This window comes from Neopsephotus bourkii, unplaced genomic scaffold, assembly GCF_033783945.1.
Source record: "Neopsephotus bourkii isolate Nb327-2 ecotype Australia unplaced genomic scaffold, CSIRO-AGI_Nbou_v1 NB_1493, whole genome shotgun sequence".
Taxonomy (NCBI): Eukaryota; Metazoa; Chordata; class Aves; order Psittaciformes; family Psittacidae; genus Neopsephotus; species Neopsephotus bourkii.
The window spans coordinates 5,625,589-5,638,132 of record NW_026901969.1 but is presented as its reverse complement, the minus strand read 5'-3'; the positions used below and the strand labels follow the sequence as shown (position 1 = coordinate 5,638,132).

The 12,544-nt window shown below is 37.9% G+C and overlaps 1 protein-coding gene across 10 annotated transcripts in view; it reads left to right on the top strand.

Moving 5' to 3' along the window:
• NAV3 (neuron navigator 3) overlaps positions 1-12,544 on the top strand; it is a 547,859-nt gene that overhangs the window by 401,432 nt on the left and 133,883 nt on the right. For 7 of the 10 annotated variants that reach the window (XM_061369391.1, XM_061369392.1, XM_061369390.1 and 4 more), the window contains 3 exons: positions 768-836; positions 3,521-3,660; positions 10,453-11,491. In XM_061369391.1, coding sequence (XP_061225375.1) covers positions 768-836; positions 3,521-3,660; positions 10,453-11,491 — 1,248 coding nt within the window. Of the gene's footprint in view, positions 1-767; positions 837-3,520; positions 3,661-4,659; positions 4,784-10,452; positions 11,492-12,544 lie in introns of those variants that run through there. The other 3 variants (XM_061369386.1, XM_061369388.1, XM_061369395.1) reach the window with 3 other exon arrangements.

Below are 12,544 nucleotides of genomic sequence, written 5' to 3'. Positions count from 1 at the left end.
GAATAGAGGCATAAATTTGCTGTTTAGTAATGACACATTGTTGGGTGTGAAAAGGAGCATACAGTTTTTAGCCCTGTAGCTCAGCATATGTTCTGTTGCAGAAATACTATTTGGATGCCTTAATAGACAAAGGGGCATTTTCCCGTTGAATTTAGCAGCAAGTTTAAGCACAAGGTTAGGGCTTCTCCTAAGAATTAATTTCCTGGGTAATGCATCACATGCATGACCTGTGCTGCTTTAACAGTAATGGAAACTATGAAGGGATGCTTCTTCCATATAAATCTACTTTCAGGAAGGTCACCTTTCTTTAGCAGGAATATTTCTGAGTCCTCATTGGATCTGGTATAACAAATTTGTTCCTAACTGCCACTCTGAACTCAGGTTGATGGAGAAACTAGCAGCTGTATATTTGGGCTTAGTACTTTTTGTGGATGAAAAATGGCGCAGAGCTGAGGTGCACCCTGTGAATTAAGCTAGACTTCAGTAATTCAGTCACTGCTGAAATTTGCTCTCACTGTCCCTAAATTAATTTGTAGAAAATGAGACAAGTTATAACAATGTCCATTATTTCATAATCTGTTCATTACATCTCTCATAAAAATCTGCATGTTTGCATTATTTCTTTTTTTTTTTTTTGCCAGTTAATTTGTGTTTTCTATCCACATTCAATGTGCATTCATTAACTCATAGTTTGCTGGTAAGTGTGTTCTTTCTATACATGTTCAAAGTAATTCTTTAATTCAATTTCTCTGTTTCTTCTCATACAGTCTCACAGCCAGATATGCATCTCAGTCTAATCACAGTGGAATTGCAACCAGTCAAAAAAAGACCTCTAGGTCAGTTACATATCTCTAATTTATTGCTTGTTAGTGATACTCAAGCAAGTATATGCCCACTGATATTTTATCCTTTGGACATAAGCAGACATTAAACAATGTGTATTTATGTTATGTGTGCAAGCTTTGCAGCTATGAGCTTTGCCACAGGAAAGCCTTGTACGGACTGGAAGGAGCTGATTTGTATTGTACATTAGCAAAATTTCTGGTTGTTATGTATCCTGCATCTTTGTATCCTGCATGTAGAGTATTGGATGTGAAGGGTTAGTTGGTGATTTTAGTGCTCTCTCTGGATCAAATCCTCACTTTAGTCATGAGTGAAAAGAAGTTTGGGAGTCCATCCCAATTCCCACTGGATATTCTGCAAACCCACCTGAAAGGTTGAATTCATGGAGCCAAGTGATGCAGAAACAAAATAGAGCACAAAAAAAGAACCTCTTCCAAGACTTCTGTTCTGCCAAGACTAGCCTGCACACAGTCCCTGCTAACAGGCTGCTTTGTTTTGGCAATGAATTTGACAGAGCTGTGTGTTGGAGCTGACCTATTTCATATTTCATCAGTACTTTTAGTTTATCATTTCCATGAGCACTAAAATCTACAAGCCAGATTGCAGAGAAAAGAAACTGAGGTCTAAAGCTTACTCTTGTTTCTAACTTTTCTTTCCTTTTTTTTCTGTTTGGGGTTTGTTTCTTTTTTTTTTTTTTTTTCTGGCGGGGGTGATAACGCGTTCATTAATTATACCTTTGCTGTACAGTTCATTGGTGAGAACAATGAACTCTAAACTGCACAATCTCCAATAAAGGTTGCATTTTGCATTATGGCACACTAACACAATTTGAGTTGCTGGTGATAGCTTGGAACAAGCTATACCACGGTCCAGTTGCATTGCACCTGCATTTATAGGTCTACAGTTTTCCTTATTGCTGATGCTCCTGTCTTGTCTACATTCAACGTGTTGGGGTTAACAGTCTTATTGTCTAATACTTTAAATCTGTGGCAGTGTTTCCGAAGCCTGTTCAGAGGTATGTGACTTGTCCCTTATCTGTTATTCTCCTCTTTGCATTTCCTTAGCTGCTTAACATGATTCTGTAAAAGCAATTTAAAACCTGAATTCAATTAAAAAAGACAGCAAATGAGGTAAACTGGAAAGGGTGTAGAGCAAATGACCTCATGTATAATGTGCTTACTGTGGCAAGTTCTCGAATTCTGGCATGCAGAATATATGCAGAACTATTTTATATTTTAACAGAACAGATGAGTTTCCAGTGTTGCACATGCCTTGTCATTGCTTTTTTCATTACCTTTGACAAATGATGTCAAGGCTCTTACTGCCTTTCAAATTAGGGTAATGAGAAGGAGCAAATGGATTTTTAAGTTTGTTTTAGTGCATTCTTCAGGGAACAGAAGATCACTCGAATTCATGGGTCACGGTAAAGGTTAGCATGCTTGCAGCTGCAGAGCAGAGACAGTCTGCTCTGGGCTCAGCAAAGAGACTAGCAGGGCAGGCTGGCAGCCAGAATGAGCCATAAAAATAACTAGTGGATTAGTTCTCTAAGGTTTAAATTGGTAAAGGAAGAGAATATGGAGCTGTTTACATATGTTATTTAATGAAAATAAAATTATTTGAACATTGTTGTTATACCAATACATTAAACAAACAAAAGTTTGGAAGGAATCTAACATTTTTTAATTCTTTGTAATGTGATTTCTTTTTTTTCTCCCTTCTGATGCTGCTCCTTCGTAATACAACAAAACTAATGGAATTTGATATCTCGGGTGTAATTTGTATTGCCACTATTAAAATCACCATATCGTTCCAATAAGCGAGAAACAGAAGAGAGATCTACGGCAAAGACTCTTGCTGATTTAAGCATTTCATTTTGTCTATCACATAACAAAACTGGAAAGGAGTGGGAATGCCCACAAAGATGCTGCAGAAATTTTGAAGTAAACATGTATTAAAGAATCTTACATCAAAGAATAGATTCAGACAGAAAAAAAGATGCAGGTGTACACACACCAGGGACAACAGTTTCCATTTTTTTCTTATCATAGCCACACAATAAGGTTCAGGTGGTGGCAGCAAATGCTAACAAACGAACTGTATGCTCCACATTGCATACTTCTATCTAAAAGGCACCCATGGATCTGTAGCATCTAGCTAAAATTTGTATTTTCAATACTTTTCATTTAAAATAATAAGCCAATAGCCCTCTGAAAAATAACAGAAGTAACTAAAAAGGCAGCTTTTATGCTAAACACAGCTGTGAAACATTTACTAGAGTAAGACGTAAAAAATACTTCTCCACTGTGTATTTTTGTGCTTTCTAATCAATTTCTGTAACATTCCTTCTTCAAAAGTGACAGATTTAAATAAAAGTTGATATTTCACTTTAACGGTTTGTGAGGGTGAATCTGTTTTAGCAATGTTAATGGCAAATGCAAAGCATCTTCTTACATGTCTTGTGACTCTAGAAAGCATCTTTTTCCCTTTTGTGTGTGTAAGGATAAGCTTTTATTTTAATTTGTGGAGTCTAAGTAATTGAATACTCCTGTTTATTGTTGCTTACCTGAAATCACTGTTTTCAGTTGTTGGTTTTAAATTCTTGTCTGTTATTTGCATACTGCCTCCTCTATATGTTGCACTACATAAAATGAACTGATTTCTGATTATGCTGTTCCAGGCTTCCAGGACCCTCAAGGGTGCCAGCTGCTGGCAGCAGTACCAAAGTCCAGGGAGCTTCTAATTTAAATAGAAGAAGCCAGAGCTTTAACAGCATTGACAAAAACAAGCCTCCACAATATGCAAATGGAAATGAAAAAGGTGAGTGATTAAAAATTAAAAAGCTTACTTTACAACACATACAAGAGGAACAAAAGGAAATATCACCAAAAGAACCCATTCACAAGGGCTGAAGACTTGGTAAGAAGACCTATGGAGATAGAGTTCTGTATTAGGACTTGCAATTGAGTTGGGATTGAAGTTCAGAACTGAAAACTTTCAAAATGTTATATTTTATCTGTCTTTGATGGAAATATCATTGGGTGATTTTTCTGAAGTAAAAATGAACACATATTGGATGCCTATATTCTTGGTCCATATTCAAGTCTACTCATAGCCAAAGGAAGACCAACATAATTTTCAGGGGACTTTGCATCTTAGTCGCTAATGGATAAGAATCAGAACATTACATTGGCATCAGAACATTTAATGCTTCTGTTCCTTCAGAGCCTTACCTAGTACATATATGTCTGAATAGAGGATTGGAAATTAAGTCAAATGTAATGAAATTTTGCAGGCACTTGAATTCAGTGTTCATGTTTTATTGCCTTCTTTAAATGTGATGTTCCATTATGGAAACAAACTGAGTTCCCTGGATCCTTCTGTTTCTCCCACCCTGACACTGCTTTCCTTGAAAATATGTCTCTTCAGGCTTTATCTCAGAAAAAATAATTTGCAAATTCAGCTTTCTGAGTTGTGTAACTAACCCAGCCCCTATCCTCTTTCTTTCTCCTTTTGTGTAACGAACAGCATTTTATTCATATCTCTGGGTTAGAATACAGTTGAAAATGATACAATATACATAGTACCCGTTTGCATCCTTGGGGTCTGTGGGAGGAACAAGTATGCAGTGAATGTTCTTCATCCAAGCAACAGGCAGCTATCCAGAATTTTTTTTACAAAATTCTGATGAACACACTTTGCCCCTAGCTGTATCTGAAGATATAAAACCATGCTTTCAATAGTTATTTCTTTATTTTCTACTATCAGGGTTGAATGTTTTAGATAGTTCTGTAGTGGGATTTATTTTATTAAGCATTTGTTTGTGGCAAGACATCCAGGCTAAAACTAGAAAGAGATCAGAGTGAAAACTGAGCAGACACTGTATAGTTCACAAGTACGATAGTGAAGTTACGAAGTAGGAGATGTGGCAGCTTGAGTGAAGGTATGTACAGCAGTTTAGGGTTTAGAATTATTTCATAATATTGACACAAGTTTGGTACTGAAATATGTGAGAGCGAAATGATTCAAGATGAGACACGCTTGTAGATATTCTTAGTTTGTTACTTGGAAATTGTCTTTTGGCTGCTACGTTTTGCATCGCATTGCACATTTATGTGGCTTTTTGCATGGTAGATTTCTTTACTTTCCCATTTCTTTGCAGCAGAGAATGAGAACCTTGATGAGAATTTTAGTGAAGTCATCACTTGCAAAAGTATAAGGGGTGGCTTTCCTTTTGTATAATCATTCAGTTCATATTACAGGATATAGAAAGTGTAATGTAGCATAACTACAGAATACTATATTTGATATGTCTCTGCTTTCTTTTCTTTCTTTTGAAACAGCAGAATGGATGGAAGAACATTGATTTTACATGATAACGTAAAGTGAATACAAGTTTGTTTTAGAGTATAAAGCAGAAGTTAATTAGAGAAAATGACTGCTGGGTGTGCAAGGATAGCAAAGTGATATTTTTTTATAATACCCTAAAAAAACACATGAGATCCTGTAGTTGAATTCCTCATGCTACTTCTTTGCCTGAAGAGCAAAACAACTGAGCCATAATATATTTTAAATTATATACATTTTAACTTTAATTATTATAGTGGCTAATGCTTGCATATTAGAATGAAATTTCAATGTCTTTTGATATTTATTTTTTATGTATTTGAGGATGTTCTGTGACATGAGGTTTTTTTGAAGAATTTGTTTGGAAACAAACTTTAACCCTCACAGTAGCAATAGTAGTGAACATCTCTTTAAAAAGAAGTGTCAGTATACATTGAAAAACTGTTGTTCTTCTTACAGTTAGCACACGTAGTAAACCTTATATTTCAAATTTTCCTTCTGATGCTTGGAGCATGCAATTTCTGAGATGTATATCATATAACAAATTACTTGTAATCTGCATTAGTGCTGCATAAACAGCAAAAAAATCAGAGAAAGAGTCAGCCTGTGCTAGGTAAATAATCATTAGAGGTTGGGACCTTCAGACCTCTTCAAGGACAGACCTCTTTTGGTACATTTTGCTCTACTACACCTTCTTATGTGGGCTATAATGAAACCTCAGAAAAGATGTACAGCATAAGGGTTTTTCTTAATCCTATTATATGTAAGACTTGAAATTCATTCCTGCATGACATGATTTCCAACTCAGTCACAGTGGGGATTGAATATGTAGACACAGAGTTAAAGGAGACGTGAAGGTGATCCAAAATAAGATGTGATATGGGCCTTCTATTTAGTATGTCATTATTTAGTATGTCATTAATGTTATCTCCTTTGAATGATGCTTAAGGAATAGCTCGCACAGTAAGAAAGTAGCTCCCCTGAGCAAATGCAGTTTTTCTCTTTATTGAGTACAGCCTAGTTTTCACTGACAGATCCAACCCATTGCTGTGACACAGGTAACTCTGTGTAGCTGTGGTTGAATCAGGAACACAAAATGCACCAAAATGATAAACATGCAAACATGCCATTAACTGAAACTCATCCATGGAGCTTTAGTGAGCTGATCTTTTATCTCTTCCTTTTTTTTTCTTTTTCTGGACTTTGCAGCTTATGGATGAGTTTCAAAGACCACATCTGTTTTCTAGGTTACGTCAAATCTATCTGCTTCTGACTTAATAAAGATGAAAATAAAACTATGAAAATGGAACTATTTGAACGAAGTGATTACATTGCTAGCAAGGTAGTTATCCAAAGAAGTTTTGAGTCCAGCAAATAAATAATGTTATAATTCAAATAAAATTTTAAAACCAAAGGTTTGCATATTAGAACCTAGAAACACTGCATCTGAACTCTGATGAGGGTCTCCATATCATAGAGTTTTTAATATAATTTGATAATAAATTGTGTTTATGTATTAGTTTCAGCAGTGTTTGGTTTATTTTTCCCATACAAATGATGAGAAACAATGTCCTGGAACAACACTGTCTGATGATGCAATTAATTGTTCATCTGTGGCCAGTATGTATGCCTATAGTTTGCTTGTTTATGTTCTGGTTTCAGTATTTTGCTGGTTGTCCCTGGTAGTGTTCTCTTCTGTGCTCATGAGGGCTTCATTCTCATGGGCAGCAGGAAAGGGACTGTTGAAGAAGATGAATTCTTTTAATCTCACCAGATAGACCTCCCATTCCTCCAAATATCTTTATGTCCAGCAATCCCCTGGAGCTCTTTCATTTTCTACTAACCTTCTTTATTTTGATTGACTAAAACTGGGTATTCTAATCTGGGTGTGTGCCTGTTACAGAATATTTCAGTTATCAGTACCTACTGTGCTGCAACAGGGGAGCTAATATCACAGAGGTCCTGACTTCTCCAACAGCTCAGAACACAGCAAAGGTCACAGACAAGAAGACAGAGGAAGTTGATTATATATTGGGCCCAGGTTTAACCCCTCATGTGTCCTGTGTTTGTTCAACAGCCTATGAAGAATAGGCTTGAAAATGTCCATTCTGTTGTCCTGGTCTTGCTGGGTTCTGGAAGAAACTTTCGGTTTTCCACTGAACACCTGGGGCTGTTGCTGGTCTACTTTTCCCACACAGGCTGGGCTGAGCTCTGAAGCTCTGAGCTCTCAAAAAGAATGCAAAGTTATTTGCACCACAAGCCGATTATGCATTTCAGCAACAAGGGGATTATACCCTAAACAGAAGACCGTCTGCTTGTAAAATTTAGTTTGTAGAAGCCTGAAATCTTTGTCATGGTTGGGTTCACTCTGTGTCAAAATCACCACAAGGTGGGGACAGATTTCATGTAATGAACAACTAAAGCCAAGTCCAACTGAATGTGCAGAAAGCAGTGAATGATGTGCAGCTTCAAGTAATGCATTTGGGCTGGGGGAAGATAAATCTTTGCATTCCACTTCTTTAACACACAGACAGTGTCTATTTCTTGAAAGCATGCAATCCAGCTTGCAATTCCTTGTGGAAACATTAAGGATACACTTTAAATTGAAGATTAAACACAAGTTCTAGTTCTCTGTAATTTTTTATGCTTTTCATGATTTGTAACATATGGATCAAGTAAGTACCAGTGGTTCAAGGAACCTGTGGGTTTTTTTTGCTATGTATGTAGCAGAAGAAGCTGTTGATGAACAGGAAATACCCTTCTTTTGACAATTATTCCCCCAGTGAGTTTAATAGCTAGCAGGAAATATGGCAAGGATACATTCTTCTTTTTAATCAGAACACTTTTTTGTTTTCTTTTTGTAGTGAAACTAATAACCTGAGGCCATACAAATGTAACAGAGGTAATACAACGATGTAGTGGCATTCTGCTGGTCACAGACTGTTACATGTACTCTGCATTAACTTTGCATATTACGGTGAATTGTTATTCTGCAAAACTATTTGGATAGCTAAAGACCCCAGTCCTCCTGTGTAATTAAGGCAAGCTTAATGCAAGGCAAGATGTGTGCAATAAGGTCCTCGTGCACACCCAGTCCTAGGCTATCAGCCATGGGGCTGATCCCTTTTATAAATTAAGGAAGCCTGAGGGCTGCAGTAATTTCCAACACATGTTGTTGGCCCCAAGCGCTCTTCCAGGATCTGAGGCTCCCCAGAAAATGGCAGGAGCCCAGACACAACTCCTGCCTTGGTCACAAGGAAGGGATCAGCTCTGCAGCTGCCCACCAAAGCTGCTCCGTGTGCGTGGTACTACCTGGAGCCTGGGGAGCAAGCTGTAATCTCACCTGTCCTGAGAAACTCTCTGAGGCAACCTTTACCAGTTAGTGTTTTCTTTCTTAGTATCTGGGTGTAGCAAAGCAACTTGCAAATCCTCTGTGGAGATGGACTGAGCTTGTTTAGAGCCGTGGTCTTTGCACATCAGGCTGAGGGGCACATGAAAATTTCTGTGCAGGTGGAACTATATAGCGTCTATTGAAGGTGGAGGCGATTGACCTGCTGGGGTCCAGTTGTTCATAGTGTTAAGCAAGTAAAAGCTGTTACATTTCTGTTGTGTTACTTCTATTCCATTTATTTCAATATTTTTAAAACTAGAATGTAATGCTATTTAAAGACGTAAATTTTGCTGTTTGCATTCTCTCTTTGTTAAAGAAAAAAAGAGCTCCCCTTTCAGGATGCTAAAAATTCTCCCTTTCCTGTGTATCGTAGGGGCCTTCAGAATTCCAGGTGGGTAGCCTAATCCGTACTAGGGCCTTAGGGCTAAGACTGCAAAACTGAAAATGACCCATAACTTCAAACTCTGTGGTGAAGGGACAAATGTCTTCAGTGTCCTCATCTACTATATCATTCAGACAGGGAGGCCTCAAGGCATGACTTTGGCTTCATGTGTGTATGCAATATATCAGGCAGTTTTCTTTCCCCATTGGATGAACTATATTTGCATTGTATGTTTCATAGGCTTTCTTGTAGTACTGAATTTGATGCACTATAACCAAACTTATGCCTAATTCGCTGGTAGTCCCTAGATTGAATGGCAAGATAAACTAAATGAAAATATCTCATCTGGTGAAATAGCTATATACCATATATTTGATTGCCATTACCACTTAATTTCTCTGGTGCTCCAGAGTAATGGTATTTAGATACTCAGATATGTCTTGGAAATCTGAGCTTTATACAGAAGAGCTTAACCCTTTCACGCAGTTAACACAGTTTAATTATTGCAGAAGGAGTCTTCTTTTCATTCTGAAAGATGCACTGAGGTTCCAGGTTGGTGTAAATGTAGTGTAGATACCAGAGCCACATAAATGAGCTTTCTGTACCTACTGGAGCTTCAAGCCCAAAACAAGTATTGTTGTTGTATCCGTGTAGGTGCCATATCGCTGTAACTTTCACTTACTGACACGAGTGAAATTATTGATATATTTTTTCCCATCTGTGAAAGTGCATTGGGATAAGTTCCTCAAGTCAGCTACTGAAGGTTGTTAACAGTACTTAAAACAAAAAAGAACATAGGATGGTATAGTGACCTGACATTTTCTGCTTTTATGAATGTTGATTGTATCCATTTAATTTTAATATTATTCAGCCCTCCTCCTCCACCCCAAAAAAACCCGTACCTTTCTAGCACATTTTTTAATCACTAAACAATAAAGCTGTCTTTCTCTGGTTGTCTTCCTTCCAATATTGTAGCATTCCTTTTTACTTCAACGTCACAGTGTTTTATTATTAAGAAGTGATTGGAAGAATTTATTTATCACTTTTTAAAGATAACATTTTTAAATTGGAAGGTTTAATTTGCGCAATGAAATGGTTACAAGTAAGGTGCTTCCATGGCTCTCTTGAGCTCACAGAAGTATTGAACAACAATGTGATAGTGGGAGGGAAAAATAAATTATGCTTAGCAATCTTCATGCTCCGTGCACATGTAAATTATATTTATTATGAATCACATATAACTGTGTTTTAAGTGCCAGAGCACTATGGTATCACCTAAGCATGAGATGGGAGAATAACTATACTGTTATGGTTCTTTCTGTTTTTTAAGCAGATTCACCGAAAGGCCCTCACCCATCTACTCCGTGCACATGTAAATTATATTTATTATGAATCACATATAACTGTGTTTTAAGTGCCAGAGCACTATGGTATCACCTAAGCATGAGATGGGAGAATAACTATACTGTTATGGTTCTTTCTGTTTTTTAAGCAGATTCACCGAAAGGCCCTCACCCATCTACAGGCATGAATGGAAACGTGCAGCATCCCACCAGCACCGGGCAGCAGCAGGTCTCTGCCATACCCTCTCCAAGTGCCAGCAAGCCTTGGCGCAGCAAATCCATGAATGTCAAACACAGCGCAACCTCTACTATGCTGTCCGTGAAGCAGCCTAGTCCCGCAACCTCCCCTACTCCATCTTCAGACAGGCTCAAGCCACCCCCTTCTGAAGGCGTGAAGCCCCCTTCATCTGGACAAAAATCTATGCTGGAAAAATTCAAGCTGGTTAATGCTAGGACTGCTCTGAGACCTCCTTTGTCACTGAGCTCAGGACCCAGTGACAGTGGGAGGGAGGATGATACCTTTTCAGAGTGTGGTGAAATGGATGTCTTAAGTGGTGGGGTGAACAGTGGTGGCTCCACAAGTAGCAGTCCTAAAGTATCACCGAAGTTAACCCCTCCAAAAGCTGGAAGCAAAAATCTCAGCAATAAAAAGTCTTTGCTACAGCCAAAGGACAAAGAGGAAAAGAACAGGGACAAAAACAAAGTTTGCACTGAGAAAACAGTCAAGGAAGAGAAGGACCAGGTCACTGAAACACCTACAAAGAAGAGCTCCAAGATTGCAAGCTTAATTCCAAAAGGAAGTAAGACAACAGCAGCCAAGAAGGAAAGCTTAATACCATCTTCTAGCGGGATCCCAAAACCTGGATCAAAGGTGCCAACAGCAAAGCAGAGCACTTCATCCATATGCACAGGAAGTAAGGAGACTGAAAAACTGAGGACTACAAAAGGAAACCAGTCCCAATCAACACCAAAATCTCAATTCACTGAGAAGGCTTCTCCTTCCTCTGGTCTTGCTTCTTCTGAAGGGAAAGAGCCAAGTGCAGCTCTCACCCCAGGGTCCTCTGCAGCTCTGTCAGCCTCGATGGCTGCAAGCAGTGGCCAAGGCACGGGAAATGGTGTTGTCCAGCTTCCTCAGCAACAGCAATACAGTCACCCCAATACTGCCACAGTAGCTCCTTTCATTTACAGGTAAGGTTATGAAAGGAAATCAGGTTTGTGTTACCATTTAGGAAAGAGAGCTAAAACAGGGAGGTTAATGGCAGATTACACTGTTATGGTTCTCATCTCACACTTTCTGTTACAGCATTAGGCACATATTTTCCTAATATTATTTTTTAATTAATGTTATTGTATGAACAATTTTTTCCAAGAACTCTGAGTCTCTACCTCATACAAAAGCAATCCACTGCCAATATTTGCCCTTTAAAATTCAGGATGTTTTGATTAGAAATACAAATCACATGATACCTTCCCTGTGCTGCTTTCGAAAGGTCATGGCTGAGTCAGGCTTCTAGTGCGCATATTCTTGTTTGCAATATAAGAACCTCAACATTTATTTGCTGATATTTAATAATATTTGCTTGAAATACACTGTTCTCTTAAAGAAATCCTAAAATAAACTGCTGATTTTTTTAGAGTATGTAACAGTACTAGTAGTATATTAAAGGAAAAGCCATACGCAAAGATTTGCAAGTTCAAAATTTTGGGCAGAGAGAAAAGTTGCTTTTTGAAAGTCCTTTTCCTGTTTAGTTTTATATGTGAACTAGGTATAAATTAACTCCATGGAGACAGTTAAATTTTATAGGTACTACAACCTCTTCTGATGGCCAGGGCTCTGGAATAGATGAATGGACAATCAAATGTATCAGCCTTTGGCTGAATTTATTTTGCTATACGGTGGAGCAACTGAAAAGAACCTGGAGATTTCACTGTTGTACATCTCAGAAGACAGAAAGTGTAGCAAGACTGGCAGACTGGCCTGAGTAATGATTTCAGATGTCAGCTGTTGGAAGGCTTTAGTGATAGTTGTGGGTAAATGTAACATCTGATAAAGTGACAAATAGATTATTAAGCAAAATATACTGGCAGTTTTTGTTAGTAAATGGTACTCTAGATAATCTTGGCTAAAGATTAAAGAGGTGCTGAAGTAGGCTCTGAGGGAGTGTATATATCATTACAGACAAATAAACAGTTTCAAAACCAATCTGGGTGAGTGATAAACTGTTTAACTTCATTCTGAAC